The sequence below is a fragment of the Nasonia vitripennis genome (assembly GCF_009193385.2).
Source record: "Nasonia vitripennis strain AsymCx chromosome 1 unlocalized genomic scaffold, Nvit_psr_1.1 chr1_random0006, whole genome shotgun sequence".
Taxonomy (NCBI): domain Eukaryota; kingdom Metazoa; phylum Arthropoda; class Insecta; order Hymenoptera; family Pteromalidae; genus Nasonia; species Nasonia vitripennis.
Genome location: NW_022279593.1, coordinates 230,932 through 254,619, shown reverse-complemented (window position 1 = coordinate 254,619; position 23,688 = coordinate 230,932). Strand labels below are relative to the sequence as shown.

Here is a 23,688-nt window from a genome sequence, read left to right as displayed (position 1 = left end):
TTTTTAGTTTATGAATAATTATTTGTTGTAAAAAAATGTATTGATAAATTTTTGTTTAAACGACAATTACACTATTTAAATTTGCGCGGCAAGTTTAGATTTGCCGCGCAAGACCGTCAAAAACGGTCAGGACATAAGTAAATGTAGTTGTGTGTACTTTAAAATTTGTTTTTTTATTCACCAAAAATAATCTTGATTGCATTGAGATATTGCGATTGCATTACATATTGCAAGTTGAAAATTTGCTTGGTATATTTCTTTTTGTGAGAGTTTCTTCTCCCGATATTTTGTCACGTGACCAGTCCAGTAAGATGTATTATACGCTAGTAAAGTACATGGAATTGATATAATGTGCTTCTGACAGTACCCATTGGGTGGTGTGGAAAACTGTCTATTGTTGTTTCACTGAATGATTATGTATAATAATGATTGTTTCTAATAATTCATTAAGTTCTTTAAACTCACTTGTTCACCTTCAACTTAATGAATGTAAAACTTAATGAATATAAATAAATTGTCTTATAAAGTTCTCTTCAAATATGATGGTCTTAAGCCCGATAACGATAAAAGCAGTCTCTAAATATGCTTATTAAAATAAATTTTAAACTTTAAATATAGAACTAACAATACATTTTGAGTAAGTTAAATTTGTGTTATTTTTATGTGGGGGGCTGTAGGGGAGCTGTGGGGGGGGGGGGGTAGGTGAGGGGGTATGTGAGGCGGCCGTGGGGGGCTGTGGGGGAGGGGGCAGTCAGATTTTCAAAAATAACATAAAAATGAACGATTTTTACGTTATTTTGTGGGTGGCCGAGTGGAGGGGTGGGGGGGGGGCTATGGGGGCGGTAAAGGGGGGTATGGCCAAAATAACTATGTAATATAGGAAGATCAGTATGACATGAATTCATAGGGAGGACTTTAAGGGGACACAACACCTTTAAAACCTGAAAAAAAGAATGCTAAGAAAAATTCATAAATTTTAAGTAAATCATTAAAATTTTTTTATAAATATATATAGCATAAATACCTTTAATTTTATCATGCTAAAACCGTCATTATTCCTGCTTGCCCATTGTGGCACTCAGTGGAAGAATTTGTGAACTTTTTCACTGTCCGTAGGATTCCAAGTGAACGAATGGCTCTTTTGGGCTCAAACTCAAGGAGGATAATTCGTACACTTGTATTTTTGGTATGAATGCAGGAATTTTAATTTGAATGTTTAGAAATAATTTGGCGATGAAAAAACTGAATTTTTTTTCGCTTATTCTGGCACCTTTCTGTATAAAAAATTTTCTAAACATTTAAATTAAAATCCCTACATTCATATCAGAACTACAGGTGTACAAAGTATCCTCCTTGAGCTTGAGCCCAAAAGAACCATACGTTCACTTTGAATCCTACGGACAGTGAGCTGAAATCAATAAAAACAACATTTAGAGAAAATCAACTTTAAAGTTTATGAAAATTGTTGAAAGTATAACTTAAATTAGTGCTTACCAAATCCTTTGGGGCCAAGTTTTCTATGTTTCACACGCATAGACCTTGACTATTAGCAATTATGAGGTATATTCACTTATACCTCTGGGTTCTGTACGGCTTTTCTTACCTGCAAACAAAAAAGGCATTTCATGAATTTTTATAAAAATTTAATAAAAAGGATATTTTATCCTTGATAATGATAACACTTTATACTTATATTTTCTTTTGGTTAATGTGTTGAACCTTCAAGTTGAAACCGGTAGAAAATGACCAGTCTAACCTCCAAATGTCACCAAGCAGGTTAGTGTTACCAGGGTCAGCTAAATTAGATAAAATAAATCAATATTTCAATTTCATAAAAATGAACTGAAGATTACAAGGCCTTTTACTTCAAGATATTTCAGTGTACACAGCCTAGTGTGCACCTGCAGCGTAAGAATCCTCTTCTTGTAATTTCCTGGCTCTCTTTCTGAGTGTTCGTGCTTCCTTGGTGCTGGCCTGGACTTGTCGCTCAGCATGAAAGATCCTCTGGGTATCGGCAGAGTTTGCCCACTCTGCAGTAGCGTGTCCAGGTGCCACCTCAAACGGTTCCAGAATCCTGAGCAAACCAGAACGACCATCATTAAACATGGTTACTACTGCATTTACACCGATTTTGAAGACTGTCAAACCACTGAATGATTTCTTAGAGACTAATCTCTACACACAATTAGTAAAACTCTCGTTAGAGTTTTGTGTAAAACCTCCAAGACATCTTTCCAGTAATTCTGGCTTCGACAAATCTTCATAAATTGGCCTCACTGCATCCATAACCACAATCGGAAGGCTGTTCTTGTAACTGAAGCTTCTGAGGTTTTTAGCGGCTTTGGCTGCTTGCCACTTGCACCAACTGTCGCGTCCTGGTGGGCATAAGTGATGCATTGGCTTTGCGTCAGTTGACTGCATGTGATTGAAAGTTGTCCAGATTGCATTATACATATTGTCAATGGAATCTGGAATGGGAATAGTTTTGCCATAGAAAGTCGACAACTTGTCAATCACTTTTGCAGTGAGCCTTCCTCTTCCGCCAATAGGCTTGTTATGTAAAAGCTTCTTTCCAGAGAAAGACTTCACTAAGTTTCGGAGGCGAGTACCCAACCTCTTCTGCACGTGTTGGATGCACTCGCTACTGGAGTTTGTATCTTCCTTGCTGAACTTGAAGGTCTTGTCTTGTTGGCAGGTTCATCCTCGCATGCTGCTCTAAGAAATCTTCTTGGCCTCTTCTTGCCTCTTCCTCGAGACTACTTCTTGTCAGGATGTATACTCGCAAACCTTCCCTTGGCATCTCGATTATCACACATATTTTTAAAATCACTACACTTCACACTTTTTTAAATAACTTCACTGCTCTGCTTTTACACTAACACTTCACTTTGTTTTTCTTTTTAGGGTTATAAGCTATAAGGTATAACCCCAAAAACACTACAAACACTACTTAGATTAGTTCTAAAACGCTTTTGAAAAATATCAGCTTTATTTATATACTTAGATAACAGCTGTGTTACATAGTGTAAATTATATCTCAGTACTTTATCAGCTGTGTTCAAATATTTTCTGTCTGCTATAGCGAAACCGCGGAACGATCGCTCTGTCCTTCTCCGACACATTGATTTTAACCTGCCCACAGGTGACGCGCGGGCGCGCGATATTTGAATTTAAATAAATGTCCCTATGTATCCATCGGAGCCTTATATAAAAAGCGTAACTAGAAATTTATCTCGAAAATAATGCAAAAAAATCTTATTTTATAATTACAATAAAAATGTTATTCAGATTGAATTAATAAAACTTAAAATTAAAATTATTAGTCGTATTAGACAAAAATTGAAAAATACACAATTTTACGAAAAAACGATAAAAATTTTGTTTTAGTATTTTGTTTATAACTTCGCGGGAATTTTTTTTTTTTGATAACGGGTTTCAGGAGCGTGTTCTACGGAAAATTTCCTGTCAAAATAAGCAATAATAAATCGATTTTTTCGAAGTTTAAAGGTGTTGTATCCCATTAACGGCGTGCTACAACATCCCTATAAGAGGAAGAAAAAGTTTTAAGAAAAATCGGTTTTTACATTCTAGCTCTTAACTTGAGAACCGCTTGATGAAATCGTTTAAAATGTCAGCAGCAGATTGCTTTTTTATGGTGAATCACCAAATAAAATTTTAAAGCATTTGACTACATTGTTTTAGAGATATAAGAAATCAAAAAATTTTCAAAAAAAATTGAAACTTCGATATCTTAAAAACCATAGGGGTTTGAAAGCTGCACAATGAACTTAGCCAAAACACATAAAATATCTACTTTTTTCATAAAATCTCAAGTGCAATAAGACCTTTTTACGTCCGTAATCGAGGCACAAAAAACCTCATTTTTTTTAGTTTTCGATTTATCATTAAAAAAATAAGTAGTTAAATCACTTGAAATTTTAATGGGATATAGTTTGACACGTGACCCATCGATGATGTTTCTTTTTGTGAGGTTATGATGTTTAGTTTCAGAGATATGAATTTTTATTAATAAATCACCTTTTTCATTTTATCTGCCGAACAAAGCGGTTGATCCCGAGGTCCAAACGAGGAAAAGTAGGTAATTTTATTCTCTTTCAAATGCATTTTAGCTGAATCGTGTGTAATAATGGGATGATAAAAAAACGCAAAATAGTGTTTTTCAAAAATCAAAAAATAGTTAAGAAAATAAAAAATAACTGTTTTTCCCGAATGCAGAATCCAAAAATAGATATGCATGTAAAATTTTATTGATATGGACGGAGTAGTTCCAGAAATATTACGGTATACAGACACACACACGTCCATACGGACAACCATACGGACATTTTCTGAAAACACTTGATTTGAACTTCTAACACACCAAGAAGTATTTTCTAGAAGTTTTGACGAAATGCTGTATGTATTTATGCATATTACAAGATGTAATCTGCAGATTTGGTCCAGATGAAAGAGATGCTGCAAATAGTTATTTGTGCAGGTATGCTCTTTTTTCAATGCTATGTGTTTGTGAATATGAAATGACAAAAATCGTTACGTAATCAATTTCTTTATATAAAGAGTACTTACATGAGTTTATCAGTAGGGAAAGATAAATTAATATTAAACAATATAAATTTTGTAAAATAAACCGTAACTTGTAAGGAGAGGAACACTGCGCACCTATATAGATATACTGATAGCATGGGATGAAAACTTAGAATTGTTGTATCTTAAAAAAAAGCTTCGCTTGCCCTATCCAACTTTTTCTCCATGATTTGTATTGCTATTTTACATCATAAGCTAGTTTTTGAAAAATATTCTAAAAAACTCGCTTCGCAATTCAACTAAACGTCCTCAAAATTCGAACTCGGTATAGGCTTCCCATGTTAAAATACAAAATTTCAAGGTTCAATATCTCAAAAAATAATGTCGCTTGGGGGGTAAAAAAATACTACGTTGTGGAGGACACTTAATTGAAAATGTAAACTAAGTTTGAGCGATATCCTAAGAAAATTAATTTTCCGCTGAACCTTAAGTAGTAATTTATGATCGACCGTATCAAAGGCCTTGGCCAGATCAAGAAAAGTTACAATCGTTTGTATATTCCTATCCATATTATTATACAATCTAGCGTGTACATCTATTCATTTTACAAATATTATTTGACGGTTGCTTTTGAACTAAAACTAATACTCCTTATTTTAACAACAGTTCGATGATTCTCTTTTAAGTTAGTGAGGTATAATGTAATATATCTATCGAGAGGTCATTGTTAATTTACTGGCGGTATTCTACACTACTTTGAACATACTTGATAAACCCGTCGCTTAATAATTTTATGATGAGATAAATAGAATAATTTTTCAATGATAATTATATATATATATATATATATATATATATATATAGTTCTGCTTTATTATTAATGATATTGTGTTTATCTAAATGTGGAAGACTTTATAAGTTTATTTGACAATGTTATTAATTTGTATCAAATCAAACAATTCACATTAGGAACTATCAACCGACGGGTTTGTCAAGTATGTTCAAAGTAGTGTAGAATACCGCCAATAAATTAACAATGACGTTAGGAAAACAATAAAATTATAAATCGAATTAAAGAATAATTTTATAAATTTATTCGAAATACGTAATTGCCATTTAACTATTTGATTTCATATATTTTTTTACAATAGTTTGTCACTTATATAAATAATTATTTGAATGAATTATATCATCATCAAATTAAAAATTAATAGTAAATAAAAACCAGTTTATACTTGCCTACCTTTTACCTTTTGAGGAAGGTTTTATTTTAAAGATTTTACGAATTTTTAAGGGTAATCAGTACTTATAATAAAAACTATCCTCTCGATAGATATATTACATTATACCTCACTAACTTAAAAGAGAATCATCAAACTGTTGTTAAAATAGTGAGTATTAGTTTTAGTTCAAAAGCAACCGTCAAATAAGATTTGTAAAATAAATATATTTACACGCTAGAATCTATCTCCACAGAAATACCTATAACCAGTATCCACACATACCTCATAAACTACGGAGTGGTAAGTGGCCCTCGAAACCCTTGAGTAACGAGTTTCGAATAATTATGCTACAAATTCCCATGAAACTCTTGGAGACGACGTTCATACTGTCCACCCGGGCACCAGGTACCTTGGAGTCCGTAGACGTCACGATATTCGTTTTCAGCGACCTCAAAAATCCCCGAGTAACGAGTTTCGACTTATTAAGTTACAAATTCCCCTGAAACTCTTGGAGACGACGTTCATATTGTCCACCCTGGGCACCAGGTACCTCGGAGGCTGTTGCCGTCGCGATATTCGTGTTTAGCGACCTCAAAAACCCCCGAGTAATGAGTTTCAACTTATTATGTTACAAATTCCCCTGAAACTCTTGGAGACGACGTTCATACTGTCCACCCTGGGCACCAGGTACCTCGGAGGCTGTTGCCGTCGCGATATTCATATTCAGCGACCCCCAAAACCTCTGAGTAGCAAAGCTGGACTTATTTTAATAAATACTATGCACCAATGCGTCTATTTGTTATATATACATTTTATTTCTAATTTGATTTGATTTTTCGCGCCACGGAAGTTTCGAGGATAAGAACGGAAGTTGGGAGAAGAAACAAATAATAACAAGAAAAACACAACACAAAATTTTGGTCATCAATAGAATGATAACGGATCGTTCATTTTTTACGAAACTTTTTTTAAATAAAAGTTCTTTTGAAATCTTTGAAAGTAACATTGATTCGCCTGATAAAACAACGTATTTTAATAAGATATAAATGTTTGAATATTTTGTAGAGGTTAGAAAACTCCATTTCAAAGAATTTAAGGTTGCGGTGCGCACGACAGTCCGTATAGTAGTATAGTGCTTATGCTTGCCATCGGGGGCGCTACCGCGCCCCTTGATACTTCAGTAATATAATTTAACGTATCGTTTGAGCCAATATTTTCTGTAAATCCAAATTGATGCTCAGATAAAATATTATTTTTATGGACAAATTCATACAACCTATTGTATATTATTGTTTCAAAAATTTTCGCAATGTTAGATATGAGTGAAATTGGCCTATAATTATTGATGCTATGCCTCTCACCTGCTTTATATACTGGTACAATTTAAGCCTTTTTCAAAGCATCCGGCCAAATCGCATTTTCAATACACATATTGAAAATATGTGTTAATGGGTCCGAGATATAACTTCCAAGAATCTTTGAGGCCTTGCTATTTATTTTATCAACACCACCGCTTTTTAGCTTCAGGTTGTTAATTATATTTATTACCTCACTCGTACTTGTAGGTTTCAGAAATATTGAATTTGGATTTGTATCTGGTTGTTTAAATTCGGCATTATTTGGTTTCACAATATCATCAGACAATTTGCGGCCAATATCACAAAAAAATTTGTTCATTCTCTTAGCTATCTCTTCTTTATCCGTAATTTTATTATCATTAACCTTTAAATAACTAATAATATTACTATTTTTCTGTTTTCCCGTGTTTTTGTTTATGATACCCAAAACTTTTTTTAGGATTGTTGACATTATTTTGAACTAGCTTTGCATCATATTTAATTTTAGCATCTTTGATAACTTTATCTAACATTTTAGCATAGTTTTTGTAATCCAGTTTGAGTTGATCATTCGTAATATCCATCTGCCATAAGTTATATAAAAGTTCTTTGGTTCTACATGATTTAATTATATTCCATCAGTTATCCAATTCTTCCTACCCCGATGTTTATTTTTACTTTTTTTCGATATAGCTTGTTCTACGCCATAACTTAATCTTATCTATTAAATTATTTATAGCTATATTAGGATCCTGCATTGACATGTTTTATTTTGTTGGAGTTTAATAATTCTATAGGTTTAATTTGTTCAGTTTTCATTTTGTTGACTGCAATAAAAATAGGGTAGTGGTCAGTTATTGTAGCTTTGAGTTTATAGGTAACTGTATCAGTGTTATTAGTTTTTATAAATATATTGTTAATGCAGGATTCTTTGGCTAAACCCATGGGTGGTCTTGTTACACCAACAAATCCAGGTTTATAACCTTTTTCTAGAAAATTGCACAGAAATTCCTGGCTCATGTAATCGCATTCTAACAGATCTACCTTAAAATCGCCAATTAGAAGATGATTTTTGATATTTTTGTTTTTGATTAAGTATTTATTCAGATCCATTATAAATTCAATCTTTGGTATTTTGTGTGATCTGTATATGGACGATATTTTAATATTACTTTATAACACTCGGTTAATACTTTTCTGCCGTGTTATAACCAGGGCCAGAAGGGCCCTGTTTATTGCAAATTAACGTCGGGCGTGCAGAAGGCACGGCTCGGCCGACTCAGATCATGCACGTGTTTTTACACGAGCCCGTGGAAGCGGCGTAGGTCGGGTCGTTGGAAATAACACACGAGAAGTTTAGATAAGGAAATGTATATTCAATTGTAACTATACACGGAGGTGCAAACGCCGCACACTTCGACGAACGATAAAGAGAGACGAGAGATATTACCCTGTCGACGTGAGAGAGTGAGAGTGCAGGTACTTACAACTCAGTAGTGGCAGTAGTACTTGACGCAACGGACGCGGTCCAGTCTCGGACGTGGAGATGTAACAGTTCGGACGGGCGTCGCAGCAACTCGTCGGTAACGCACGGACGAATATCGTTCGCTCTCGGGATGCTCGCAGGACTCACAACAAACCCGCGTATAGTAGTAGCGCGAGCTACTCGCGTGGATAGCGCAGCGAGAATAACTCTAGTCGCGGCTCTCCCGGCCGGCGGCACATCGTTGTCATATCTCGCCAACGCTGTGCGGCCAGGCGGCAACCGCGCTACCTATGCTCTCACTTTCTCTGTCTCTATCTTGCCTCGTCTCTCGTTCTCGCTCGTTTCGGAGCTCGCTGGCAGCTTGCTGAAACAATAATCTTATTACAATTAGTACATGATTAGCCGTTAGACATTTGACGTGCACTCGGCCGTCACAACTTTTACTATTTTACTTAATTCTAGTATTTACAATCTCAATTCTACCATATTTAACTACTTCGGTATTTTGTACTAAATTATTATTAACAAAGACTACAACACCATCATTTTTATTTAACCTAATATCGTTGTAATAGCAGTCATATTTCTCATTGGATCCTATCATTTCATATATACTATGATTAGCTTGTTCGTAAGTTTCAGTGCATATTACAACAGATGGTTTGATACTTAGACTCTCAAATAAAATGTTAACTGGATCTAAATCAGCATTCATACTTCTAACGTTTAGGTGCATAATTAAATCATTTTTATTACTAATCAATTTGTTAAAATTATCAATACTATTACAAGTTCTCTCTTTCTGAATTGAATATTTACTTATAGTGTATAAATATTTGGAAGTAGCCATTTTTATCTATTTAAATTTTTCCGCTTCTAAGTCTTGATCCTTTCTGGTTTGATTGAATTTGCTTAGAGAACGGCTGTTGTCTCGTTGCAGAATTTCGTCGACCTTGTTGTTGAGTTGTTCCAGCTTTGATTCGATCTTGATTTTTCTTGGTTATATCGATTTCCGTTAAACCTTGATCCTGTTGAGGTTGTTGACAAGTTACCGTCCTTGCATGGTAACCTGGGATCACAGATGGTAAGGTAGGTTTCATGGTGTAGTCGATTCTATCTATGCATAAGTTTATTTTCTTCTTGTATATGTTGCATAGGTTGTGATCACTAGCATCATGTTTAATGCCAAATGTCGTGTTGTAGTTAACATTTGAATATTCACAATTTAAGCACTTTATTATATTGTTTGTGCAGTCACTGGTCTTATGACTATCTGCACAATTTAGACAAACTGGTTCAGAATTTAGAAACATGGTCTTAAACTTATATAGTCGTAGACTTTGCAGCTTTGGTATCCTACAAAGATTTTGCTGTTATTCTCCTTGATGAACTTGTATACCTCAAAAAGAACCTGTATTAATACTGTCATTGTATCACTACGTTTGCATTTGTACATATGCAGGGCTAAGCCTTTATTTGAAAAACTGCTGAAATTCCTCGAGTTTATATCACTCTCTATTTCAGTTGGACTCCAATTCATGTAGTTGTCGAAACCAACTATTTTTATTTTAGGATTTATAAGTCCTTCTTTCCTAACCTCACAAACTCTTTCTAAGCTTTCCTTTAATACAGCATCAGTTAGTTAAACACTATCATTATTTACACAGTTAATGACTAGTTCCTCTTTTTTGTTATAATACATATTTTTAGTTTGTATCTTTTTTTCTCGCGTTAAGTACTCAATAACCTGCTTTTTCATATCTATAGTCTCATTGCCCATGATATTTACTGTTATTTTTGGCACTTTTTTACAGAGCGGTTTTGGCTGGTTTATCACCTCAGCATAGGATACTCTAGGTAATGCACTATCATACTGTTTAGTTACAAGTTTTTCCTTCAATAAATTATTTTTTTCTCCCAGTTTTTCGACTAGCTGCTTCAATAGTATATTTTCAGCTTTCAGTATGTTGTACTTCTCATTAATATCACAATCCAGTAGATCTTGCGCTGAACTTGTTACTCCCTTTAAGAGTTCTTTCCTTACTTCTTCGGATTTCTTTAACTTTATTTGCGCAATTAAGACTTTTGCAGACTCACTTAGGCTGTCGTCCTCAATTTTTGAGGTTATGTCCCTGTAGCAATGTTCTGGGCAAACCATTAAGTTGTTATTCACTTGCCAATCATTTTTTTCTTTCTGCGTTAAGCAGCTCGGGTGATACGCTGCATCGCAGATACTACAAACAATTGTTGACGCTTTCGTTTGTTTATGACAGTTAAAATAGCTGGGACACTTGTCGGGAGGCAACCGCACACCCGCCATGTTGATATCTGGTCTATCTGTTGCTAATTCAAATAAATTGACCACAAAAAAATGAAACAAAAAACTTCGTCCTAACCGATGATTGAATCCCGGTCCTCAACTTCATAATCCATTATCTTACTGCCTGAGCTATTTGTGCTGTAGTAAGCCTTAAAATTCTATATTACTTTTACCTTAACATATGTTAGATTTATAACTTTGTAAAGTTTACACGTATACTTCAAGATGAAAATTGAAAAGATCTAAAATATTTTAGAAGTTAAGATTGATATTTAAAATCGAAATTTGTACTACTAAATAATATATATTATTTAGTAAAGAAGAATCACTACAATTTATAAGGATTAAAACACAAAAAAACGTATGTTTACACTCTAAACCCCGAAGTAGAAAAATTGGCGTCATAAATTATTATGTTTATACTTTAGGAATAGAATAACTCCTTAGATTTGTACTTTAAGGAAGTTTAAATTGATGACTTTATACTTTGGAATGGCATGAAAATATTTTAAGTGTAAAGAAGAAAATCTAAACATCTGAAAAAGTTTAAATTGACTATTTTCAACTTTCCAAAAGTATGAAATTTTTCAAAAGTTCAATTTTATAACTTTCTGAAAGTCTTTCTACTTTGGGGTTTAGAGTGTAATTGATAAATTAATTTTTTGTATTATGTGATAACATTGTTTTCCTTATTTTATCAAATAACAACAGATCTATACACGTAAATGATCAAGTGGCGTGGGAGCGCCACGAAGGCGAGTTTGAGAAGCAGACGACGCCTCGGCGCCCGTGACACTATTTACTTCTATATTGGTCTCTTGAATTTTCAATTAAGGAAATAAATTATTTATCATTCATGTAACCAGCTAATTTTGATAAATGTTTATACTGGTATGCCAAACTATGATTTTAAACCAAAATATCAGCAATAAACCAGCTTTAACATAATAAACAAGTATGCAGGTGAACAAAAATGCTGAAATCACTTGCTTAATTTTTCTTCAGCCCAAAAAGTGGTAAGACCGTTAAGTTAGCTGCGTGCAGTTTGACCGAGTGGTTAGACTGTGAAGTTGGCCGCACAAGCTATTGAGCCTACATTGTCTGCTCCTCTGCTTGAATTATAAATGTGTGCTCCGTAGTATTCGGTGTTTTGGTGTAAAAATCTTTCAAGGAAGGTGTCTAGATAAATAGGGTAGCTGATGACGACGTCTAGGTGGTGCGCTCCGTGATTTTTGGTGTCTAGGTGTTGAAATAATTCGAGGGCGGTGTCTAGGTGTACAGGGTGGCCGATGACGAGTTCTAGGTAGTTCGCTCCGTGGTTTTTGGTGTCTAGGTGTAAAAATCATTTGAACGCGGTGTCCAGGTGTACAGGGTGGCCGATGACGAGGTCTAGGTCGTGCGCTCCGTGGCTTTTGGTGTTGAAATAATTCGAGGGCGGTGTCTAGGTGTACAGGGTGGCCGATGACGAGGTCTAGGTAGTTTGCTCCGTGGTTTTTGGTGTCTAGGTGTAAAAATCACTTGAACGCGGTGTCCAGGTGTACAGGGTAGCCGATGACGAGGTCTAGGTCGTGCGCTTCGTGGTTTTTGGTGTCTAGGTAAATAAATCATACGATGACGGCGTCTAGGTGTACAGGGTGTCCGATAACGAGGTCTGGATAGTTCGCGCCGTGGGTTTTGGTGTCTTGGCGTAGAAATAATTCAAGGGTGGTGTATATCAACAATCAGTGATCTCATGTTAGTGATAAAAATGTTACAAAAAAGCTTTGATCTAAAGGTGCTAAATATGCTTATATTTTATTTCTACGACGTCGAATATGAAATACTCAAAAAAATTTACTAAAAAGGATTGAAATCTCTAAAAAAAATAACTTTTAAAAAAGTAAAAAGTTAGGCAAGTTTAATATATTTCGCAACAAAATTACAGATTGAAAAGTACTAAGATCAATCAAACAAAGTCAAGTTTATTATATTTAATCGTGATGAAGCAAGGAACAACTCTCAAGATAATTACTACGTAACTTGCCATGCCCGTTTCATTGTACTTATGGTGTTTGTATGACGTTCTAATACATAAAAGGAAATTTTAGTTGTTCACCAATAAACAAAATTAAACGGGCATGGCAAGTTACGTAATACTTATCTTGAGAGTTGTTACTTGCTTCATCACGATTAAATATAATAAACTTGACTTAGTTTGATTGATCTTAGTACGTTTCAATCTGTAATTTTGTTGCGAAATATATTAAACTTGCCTAACTTTTTACTTTTTTAATAGTTAATTTTTTTTTTAGATATATTACTAAGATTTAGATATGAACTGCAAATTATCATTCTGAATTATCAGTCCAACTGAATTAAAAAATATATTTTTCATAATTGCTTAGTAAAAACAAAATAATATATTTCAATTTAAACAAATACTTTAATTTTATGAGTGATTTCTGACGTGATGTATCATCTCTCTCTCTCTCTCTCTCTCTCTCTCTCTCTCTCTCTCTCTCTCTCTCTCTCTCTCTCTCTCTCTTTCTTTCTCTCTCTCTCTACTCTCTCTACCGAGAGCACCTGAGTCGCACATGTGTTCTTGTCACGCGCGCGATTATCCCTTGCTTATATATATATATATATATATATATATATATATATATATATATATATATTTCAAACCAGGCCTGCAAACATGTTACTTCGTTTACCTCTACAGGATTGTTAAGTATGAACTACATACTTTATACATTTTTGTAATAAATCTGTTCTTTTATAAATATATTATTCACGATTAATATCCCCGTTTCACTCCCATTTTATAGTTTCCTTACTTAGAGTGATTCCAACCCGTGCCGTTGTCCCAAATCGTGGAAGGGAGGTTGCGCTGAGTCGAAAGAATTGAGCTTCGGGGTAAGTCCGAGCTATTGCCATGCACGTATTTGGCAACTCATACTCGATTACGCTATAACTAGCTGTGTTATGTACGTATAAACCCTCATATTATAAAATGCATGCTTTAAACCTAAAAATACACGAAATTCGTGCGTGCGTTACAGTAAATAAAATATGCACAATAAGAAAGAAGCATCAGTTTTTTGAATGTTTATGTTACATAACTTGTGCACGCCTGTTTCTATATATATCATACTTTTTAGAAAAAAAGTCGTTTAAATACCTATATAAACGATGAAAGATTTTCCAAAATTTTCTTTTTTAATGCTGGGTTCATCAGCACCAAGAAGAAAAAGAATTCTCGGTTCACTATTTTGTAATTCTTCCAAAGTGGCTTTGTATCCTAGATCTAAAGCAGCCACTTGCGAAGCGTTTGTATGAAGAATGTTCATTACTTTCCAATCTTTTGCAATCTAAAAGAATTACATTTAAAAATGTTTGAATTTGTATTTACGCGTAAAAATAATTAAACAGGTATACAAACTTTAACTTGATTCTCAATTGTTTTACATAATGATTGTGTTTCTGCAAGTATATGTGACCCATCTTTTCGATTGAGTTGCTCCGCACCAAGTATGACCATAGGTCTTCTTGAATTTTTCAGAATCTCACTAAAAGGGTTTAAACCTAATTTTATTTGGGATATTATGTCCGGAGAATTTCCTAAGTTCTGTAAAAAATAGTAAATATTGTATAAGAGGAATCTTATTAATGCCTCCTAAAAAAATCTTCGTAATAGAAATATTTTTACTTATACTAAAATCATGTTAAAAGTATATGTGAAGACGGTTTTATGAGAATCAAAAAAATATGTAAATAACTCTAAGATAATTCTGAAATTTTTAATGCAGGGTGATATTGTCAATTTCTGCAAAGACTAGAAGAACTGAATAAGCAGTATGTTTCCTCCAAGAAATATGCTGATTAGAATATCGTTTTAATGATTTTTGCTTAAGGATTCAAATAACGAAAGAAAGCTGCTGAGCTTCGGAAAAGGGATTCCGCTAAGACTTTTAAAAGTGTTGTCAGGTACTTTACAATGAGGGAAATTACTTGTAATTGGATCTTATAAGGTATTTTTGATACAGTGTGCGTAAAATGTACTTTTACGCACGCTCCGCGTAAGTAATTATCTTACTGAAGGAGCACCCGTCACAATATCAAATCATATAATTTTCATGAAAATAGTACATTGTGTAACAAGGGGAGAAAATAAGCTATGTCAAGCGTGGGTGAGGTGCAAACACCTCACCCGAGTCTGACATAGCTTTTATTCCCGTGTTGGACTTCTTTTATGCGTGGAATTTGGGTAGGAGATCGTGCACAAAAAATTTGAGAAATTTGAGACATTTTAAAAATTTGAGAAATTTGAGAAATTTGAGAAATTTGAGAAATTTGAGAAATTTGAAAAATTTGAGAAATTTGAAAAATTTGAGAAATTTGAAAAACGGGTATTAACAGAGGGGAGAAAAAAATTCTCCCGGTACTTCTCAAACAGGGAGAAAATTATTTTCTCCCCGCTTGAGCTTAAACTTTTTCTAAAACGCTTGGAATGGACGATTTTCTACGCTATTTTTAGGTATGAAAAAAGGCCCATTTTATGCGCGTGTTGGGAAAAATTCAAACCTCAATATTTTAAATACCTTAGGGTCCTCATAACCTAATAAAATCATGAATTTTTTCAAAACATTTTGAACTTTACGGTAACGGGGTATACAGGGTGACAGACAAAGAATTTGAATCTTAATAACTTTTAAACTAATTGGTTTCATAAGCTGCAAAAAGAACTTAGCCAGGGTACTTAGCCAGGCAAATGATTTATCTTTTCTCAAATGCAGTTTTCAATTATGCAAAGTATACAGGGTGAGAAACAAATTTGGAATCTTTAAAACTCATTGGTTTCATAAACAGCATAAAGAAAGGGATTAAGGTGCTATATAATGCTAACTAAATCCGAAATTTGAACTTGATTATTGCCTTTTTACTCCAGTTATTGCGTCACGTAGAAAAACGATATTTTTCAGGTTTTTTTCAGGACCTGCCCCATGAAATTACTCAAAATTAAAGTTAAGTATAGTCCTAATAATTTTTAATAATCGTGTTTTTTTTAAGATTAAACATTTATTTTTCGAATTAAAATAGTTTTAAAAAATTGAGCTTTATGGTGTATCATAAAATTACGACGAACGATAATATAAATTTTCCGCGGTAAAAAGATGGGTAATTTTTTTTTTTCAAGTACATATTAAGCGATTTACTTTTATTAACTTTTCCAATAACTTTATTAGAAAAAACTGAAATCTCAAAACTAAAAAGAAGATATAAAAAAACGCGTCTACAAAATGTAAAACTGGACTTTTTTCCACTATTTACTAGTAAAAACTTAGAAAATGAGACTTGGATATCTCGGCTTCTACACTAAGTAGAAGCCGAGATACAGGCGTATAAAACGAACACACACACACACACACACACACACACAGATACATCCGTACAATCATTTTTCAAAAACACCATTTTTCGACTAAAAATGCATCAAAACACACTTTCCACGTGATTTTATACAAACTCCAAAAATTACTACTATAAGACTTCCTTAAGAAGGAAGCAAAAATTTCCCGAATTCAGGATCAGAAATCATATATGCATGTCAAATTTTATTACGATCAGTCGCGTGGTTCCAGAATCATAACGGTATACGTACACACACACACAGCCATCCGTACGAACATTTTCTAAAAACGCATGATTCGAACTCTAAACACCTCCAAATGCGTTTCTTCGGAGTTTTAGCGAAACTGAAAATTTTACTATTACAAAGCTTTCTCTAGGACTAAGCAATTATAGCAAAACTATCGATTAAGGAGGTTTCATAGATCAAAACATCAATTTCTTTCAAAGAGATCGGTAATCAGAGGCTTTACTTCATTTTTCACGATTCTTGTATAATACACTTTTCGAGATCAGAAATTTGATACAATTTTTAATTAGCTTTATTTTTCAGAGGAAACGGTATTTTGACCTTTTAAAAACCAACTAATAAAAAATATTTTCTGCTGTGGGTTTATTTTATTGCGTGTGAATGATGCCTAAAAAGTCGGCTATAACTCGAGAATATAGGCTTGCGAGATCGAGACCACCTGGATTATTTTAGGGGACGGATACACCTGTAAATGATAGTTGATTTATTTTTTGATTTTTCATAGATACATTTTTTGAAATTTTTCAACCTTAAAAAGTATTTTTCATATATCTTTAAAGTTATTTGACGTTTTCTGCATTATACAATTTATATCAAGGTAAATCAATACATAAATTGATCTTTTGACTAAGATGCCGCAGAGTTTCTTGAATTCTATTCATATGTTTACATCCCACCATATCTTCTTTTTTTTTGTTTAGAACACATCGTCGGTCCCTACGAAGTGTAGTACGGTTCAGATTTGCTACAAAGATTAGTACGGTTCAGATTTGCCGCAAAGACTAGTACATTTCAGATCTTTCCTACATTAAAAAATCTAATTGGTTTGGACATAAACAAATAGTTATTTTGGTTAAAACTAATAGAAGTGCAATATTTGTAAAGTTGCCGAAAAATGTTTAAAAAATTTCGAAATTTAAAAAATATTTATTGAAAACTTTAATTAGAAGAAAAAAATTAATATTAAATCTCATAACAACTTTTTAGGACCGACAATATGTGATTTTCAGATGAATGTGGGGATTAAGAATAAAATTTATTTAACAAAGTTACAGCTATTAAAGGATAAATTTGTTAAACAAATTATTAGGATAATTAATCATATAATGCAAAGTTGCCAAAAAATATATAGATATATAAAGTTGACTTTTGGAAGGTTAAAACATTAAAAAAAACCGAGTCAATTTAAACGAGTCTATCTCTTAAAACATAATTTCTATACAATCTCAAACAAAAAACCGCTGCCAATTCTTTAGCACGTAACTTCCTTCAACAAAATTTATATTTCCAATAGATACAATATTGTTTAAATATACAGTATATTAATGATTTTTAAAATATTTTCAATCTTAATTATTTTACTGAAGGAGCACTAGTCACAATATCAAATCATATAATTTTCATGAAAAAATTTAAACCTCAATATTTTAAATACCGTAGAGTCCTCATAACCTTATAAAATCATGAATTTACTCAAAACATTCTGAACTTTAGTGAGCGGGTTAGAAAGTTTAACAGAAATAGTAATTTTCAGTAATACAGGGTGAGAAAAAAAGAATTTGAATCCGGATATCTTTGAAACTAAATGGTTTTATAAGCTGCAAAAAGTACCTAGCCGAGGTAATCAAAAGATCGATATTTTCCCAAAATTTTAACTTAAAGCATTTTTACTCCCGTAATCGTACCACATAGAAAACCTATATTTTTTAGTTTGAAAACTAGTCATCGAAATAGTTTAAAATGTTTATAGCAAATAGATATTATTGTTTTTTATTGCCATACATTTTTTCAAAAAGTTTGACGATTTAGTTTTAGAGACATTAAATTTTTTTAAAAATCACCTTTTTTATCATAAAAATTGAACGAAACGGTCAATCTGGAAAATCTTCCGGGAAAAGTAGTCAATTTTATGCTCTTTTAGATACGATATTGTTGAATATATTGTATAAATCATATCATAAAAAAAAGCAAAATATTTTTTCAAAAATCGAAAAATGGCTATAATGGTCAGAATCACAATAAAAAAAATATATATGTTTCCCGAATTCAAAATCAGAAAACATATAAGCATGTTAAATTTTATTACGATCGGTCGCATGGTTCCAGAATCATAACGGTATACGCACACACACACATCCATCCACACGGACATTTTCTAAAAACGCATTATTCGAACTCTAAACACCTCCAAATGCGTTTCTTCGGAATTTTAGCGAAACTGAAAATTTTACTATTACAAAACTTCCTCTAGGAGGAAGCAAAAAATTTATCTATGAAAAATCAAAAAATAAATTAATAAAAATAGTTTACTTATAAGCAGGTTGAGCTGCAGCCTGAACTCGTACGCAAAATGCAGTTGACAAACAAGCCAAAAATGTTAAAAAATCTCATTTTCGGAGAGATTCTCGACTTAAGGAGATATCGTAGCTAAAAATTCCCTTTTTCTCTTACACATAACTTTTGAAATAAAGCTTTTAATGAAAAACCAAGTCTGTGGCGCCGTAGTGTTAAGATTAATGAATCGTTCTACTCAAGGAAATGTTGATAGGACTTTTAGTTTTTCTAAAAATTTAGAAGTACAAACAGACAGTTTACGCGATTGGAGCTAACTTCAAAATGATTGTAAAAATTGTTGCCTTCAAGTAGGCTTTCGTTTTCTACAAAATTCATAGTTTGAATTATAGCCTCGCTGTTGACTCTTCCTCTCTAAAATGTGTAATAGGGATTTTGAATCTGTTGGAATCCTCAATACTTGCAGCGTGCATAGCTAAGTTGTCAGCTCTTTCGTTTCCTGAGATCCCTATATGCGCCGGGATCCAGTTAAAATTAATGCGATATTTGTTTGTTGTTTTAACAGAAAAATCGTAGACTTTTTCCCTTATTCGATAAATATAGGGCAATCCCTATATTTATCGAATAAGGGAAAAAGTCTACGATTGGTCTTTACATTTAATGTGGGATTTTTTAATGAGTTTTGGGGCGCTTAGCAAATCAGTAAAAATCAGAGAGTTACGATTAGGATTTTTCAGAGCGATATTGACAGCGTCATAAAGAGCTATGCATTCGGTAGTAAATATCGAAGCAATCTGCGTTAATACTTATTGTTATGGTTTCGTTTAGGGCTTCGCAAAAACAAGCACTTCCGACAGAAATCAATAAATCAGACTTGCCGCCATCTGTAAAGAAAGCATTGGCATTTTCATTGCAAATTAGTTTGTTGTTTAAGTGGTTGGGGTTACTATGAATTTTAATTTGTTTTCCTATTTCTGTGTTAAATTCAATGTTAGATAGTAAAATTTTGTAATCATAGGTGTACATATTATTATTATTTTTAGTGTAAATGAGATTTGTTTTGGAGCTAGTGCTTTCGATGCAAGATTGGATAAGTATGTTATTGAATTTTCTTAGATTTGTTTTGTTTGAAGCAAGTTTGTTAAAGTTAAGTATGGTTTTGTGAACCGGAAGATCGTCATTAGAATAAGTTTTATTGAGATACAATTTGCATCAGAAGATTATTCGTTCTTCAATGAGTTAAAGATTCTGCTAAGAGAATATTCGTCGGAGTGTTTGTTCTGAAGCCCATCGCTAACCAAATTACCGCATATTGTATTTTTTCGAGTCACTGTTTTTCGAGGGTCTGAGTGAGAAAGTAAATAAACCACCCATAATCTATAATCGATCTAATAAAGCTTTTGTAAAGTATTAGTAACGTAGTTGGGTTTGAGTCCCATCACGTGCCTTTTAAGAATTTAATTATGTTTGTACCTCTAGAAGCATTTTTATCTATTGAGTCAACTTGTCTAAAAGAGAAGTCGATAATCAAAAATAATCCTGAGAAAGCGAGCAAATTTGCTGGATATGATTGATGTGTTGTTTATAAGAATTTCCGTTACTCCCAGCTTGATGTATATATATGATATTTTTCGGTAGAAATAGTGTATATTGTAAATATTTTCAGAAAATATTTTTTGTTTTTTAATTTACGTGAAAAAAAGTTCTTTTGGACAAATATTCTGTTGTTTTTTTTTTTTGAAGGATTCAACCCAGGCTGGACTTCTTAAGTTTAACGAAAGATTTACGAGGTTCTATTAAGCTTTCTTAGACTGGTGTTTTTGTTCCATTTTTCGATACTGTAACTGACTTCGGTGTCGTCATGGATTCAAAGTTAACGTGGAAACAACAGGTGGAAGCAGTTAGCCGAAAGATAACACAGTTCCTTATGAGCTTAAATAATTTATTTCTTGTATCAGCGAGACGTTACATAAGCGGCTGGCCAAAGATCTTGTCACCTCTCTCCTGGATTACTGCTCTATAATGTATCTTGACGTGTCGAGGAAACTCTAGACTATATTGCAGAGGTTAAAAAATTCGTGTGTGAGATGTATCGATGGTGTGTGGAGGTACGAGCATATTACTTTCTTCAGCAGAACGCTGCGCTGGATGGACATTAGAAAGAGAAGAACGTATTTTACGGCGGTGTTAATCTACAAAGCTTATTGCATAGGGAAACCGCCATACCTTTAGGTCCCGTTCCAGAAAAACGAATGTAGGATCTCGGACAGGTCGTTGCGGGATATATTCGGAAAAAAACAAACACTAGCTTCAATTAGTTCAAGGCGCAGGGCGCCCGCCAATGGAACTCGCTTCCACAAAGTTTACGCACATTGCTTTCGCTCTCGGAGTTTAATCAAGTGTTGCATAACTATTTATTGACAATTCTCTAGTGCAATAGAATGTAAGATTATTTATTATAGCTTTGTGTATGCGCTTTGTCACCTGTATCCATCAATCTGTTATTAAAACTAGTCTGCGTTGTTGTCTAACATAACGCAAAAAAATAAGTTGATTTATGTGTCTTACACATCATAATTAAACGTATCTATGTATGTACGAATTTGTGGTAATCGCAGACAAATCTGTGATAACAAGCTAAAGACTATGCATGACATTTATATATCGTCGCTTCCTACGAAGGGTAGCACGGTTCGAATTTCCCGTCATAAGTAGAACAACTCATTTGACGCACGCTAGACTAGCACAATTTGCGCATTTGCTGCGAAAACCAGCACAACTCGAACTTTCGACAACGATTTTCTATAAAAATTTGCCGATTTTTGCGAAACTGTTCCTAATGAACATTTTTAAAAGTTTACAATTTACAACTTTTTACCGAATTTAACATTGTTTTCACAAATACAATAATTTTTTACAAGCATTTTTTTTAATTGTTCACTATTTTAAGAAATTTTCGAAATTTTTCAAGACTTTGAGGTTTGTCTGTCTTTGTCCAAGGTTTTAATGAACTTAACTAACCCAATAATCCAATAAAAACGTAAAATACTCACATTTTAAGTAATATAAGTCGCGAGTTGTGCTAGTCTTCGCGGGAAATACGTGAGTTGTGCTAGTCTTCGCGTGAAATACGTGAGTTGTGCTACTCTTGACGGCATTTCTGAATTGTGCTACTCTTCGCGGCAAATCGTGAGTTGTGCCAGTTTTCGTTTGAAAATTTGAACTGTGCTACTCTTCGTAAGGAGCGACGATATATTCCGAGTACTTAGAAATTAAATCTTATTTTATTTTATTCTATTATATTCTATTTCTATTATATTTTTAAATAGTATTAAAGAATAATACCTTATAATTATACGTCAAATCTATATTTGGTCCAATAAGCCCAATTGTTTGTTCTCCATGTAAGTAGCCTTTTCGAAGCCGTATATTGATTATTGGTGCTTCGTATCTTGGATTCGTTCCAATCAGTAAAATAACATCCGCATCTTCAATTTTTGAAATACTATTATTCAGTAAATAATTACAACGAAGATCAATGCTTACACCACTGTTGGGAAACTGTTGTTCTGTTGTTAAAAGTTCACTATCAAGTGAATTTAATAAATCCTTAACACAAATCAAAGTTTCTGCGTCAGCCATTTTACCGGCTATGGCAGCACACTTATTAGACGAAAGATTTTGCATTGCTCGGGCAGCTAGAAAAGTAAATGTATAAAAATTAAATTAAAGTCACTTCTATTTAAAATATGAAAAATTGTTTTTATGAATAAGTTTTGGAGGCTTCTTCTTTATATGATTTAAGAGGACAAAACACTTTTAAATCCTAAAAATTAAAATTCTAATAAATTAGGACTAAAAAAAATTAACTTTTAAAAAAGTAAAAGGTTAGGCGAGTTCAAAAGACTGATTAAAAAATTCAGTTCACTATTTTCAAATAAAATATGAAACTAAAAATAAATATTATTGTTTATGATAAAATATACTGAAATTAAAAAAAATTCTACAATTAGATTTGAACTCGGGACTGGTAGGCAATCCTCTGATCACCTGACCACGAACCACGAACATCTACTGTACTATTTTGATCCTTGTTAGCTTCATCTAACTTTGTATGGATTAGCGCTTAAACATGACTAATTAAAAGATTCGTTCTGCTATTTCAATTGCATACACGGAGAAAAAAAACGTTGAATCTACTGAGCTCAGTAGAATTTACACAAGGTGGCGAAAGAGCCCAACAGTACGCGTATAGACTAGGTGTGTGCGAGTACTCGAAAAGTCGGGTTACTCGATCGAAAAACTCGACTCGACGAGCTTGAGTCGAGTAAAGTTACTCGAATATTTCAAACTACACGAATTTTTCGAACTACTCGAATTTTCCGAGCTACTCGAATTTTCCGAGCTACTCGAATTTTTCGGGTTACTCGAATATTTTGAGTTACTCGAATATTTTGAGTTACTCGAGTTTCTCGCACTACTCGAGATTATTTTTTAACAATATATTTATCAAACCACTCGAAATTTTATAATTATATTCACGCATGGCTTTAAGACATCCTCAGTAAAGCAGGCAGCAATGAAAGTGAGAGCTCATAAAGCTTATACTAGCGAATTGCTTTTCGTTCGTATATAAACTAAGCAATAAGCTTATAGGTTAAGCTGGTCGTGGTCAAGCCCTATAGAAGTCGCAAAAAAATGCACTGCTCTTACTGTTCTCGTAACTGCAGTTGTTGTTGGAAGTAGGTTGAAATCGTAGTATTTATTTAAGAGACTTTATTTAAATAACACAGCCGAGTTCGTATTACAGAGTTATTACAGAAACTAGTAACAAACGAGCAAAATAT

The 23,688-nt window shown here is 33.3% G+C and overlaps 1 protein-coding gene across 6 annotated transcripts in view; it reads right to left on the bottom strand.

The window, feature by feature from the left end:
- The window catches only part of Ndufs1 (NADH dehydrogenase (ubiquinone) Fe-S protein 1, 75kDa), a 268,993-nt gene that overhangs the window by 116,549 nt on the left and 128,756 nt on the right, over window positions 1–23,688 (bottom strand). For all 6 annotated transcript variants that reach the window (XR_004227954.2, XM_031932105.2, XM_031932108.2 and 3 more), the window contains 3 exon segments: window positions 22,187–22,539; window positions 14,333–14,518; window positions 14,072–14,261 (listed from right to left, as the gene is read on the bottom strand). Coding sequence is in view for 5 of the 6 variants with exons in the window: in XM_031932105.2 (XP_031787965.1) it covers window positions 14,072–14,261; window positions 14,333–14,518; window positions 22,187–22,539 (729 nt within the window). In the remaining variant the exon portion in view is untranslated.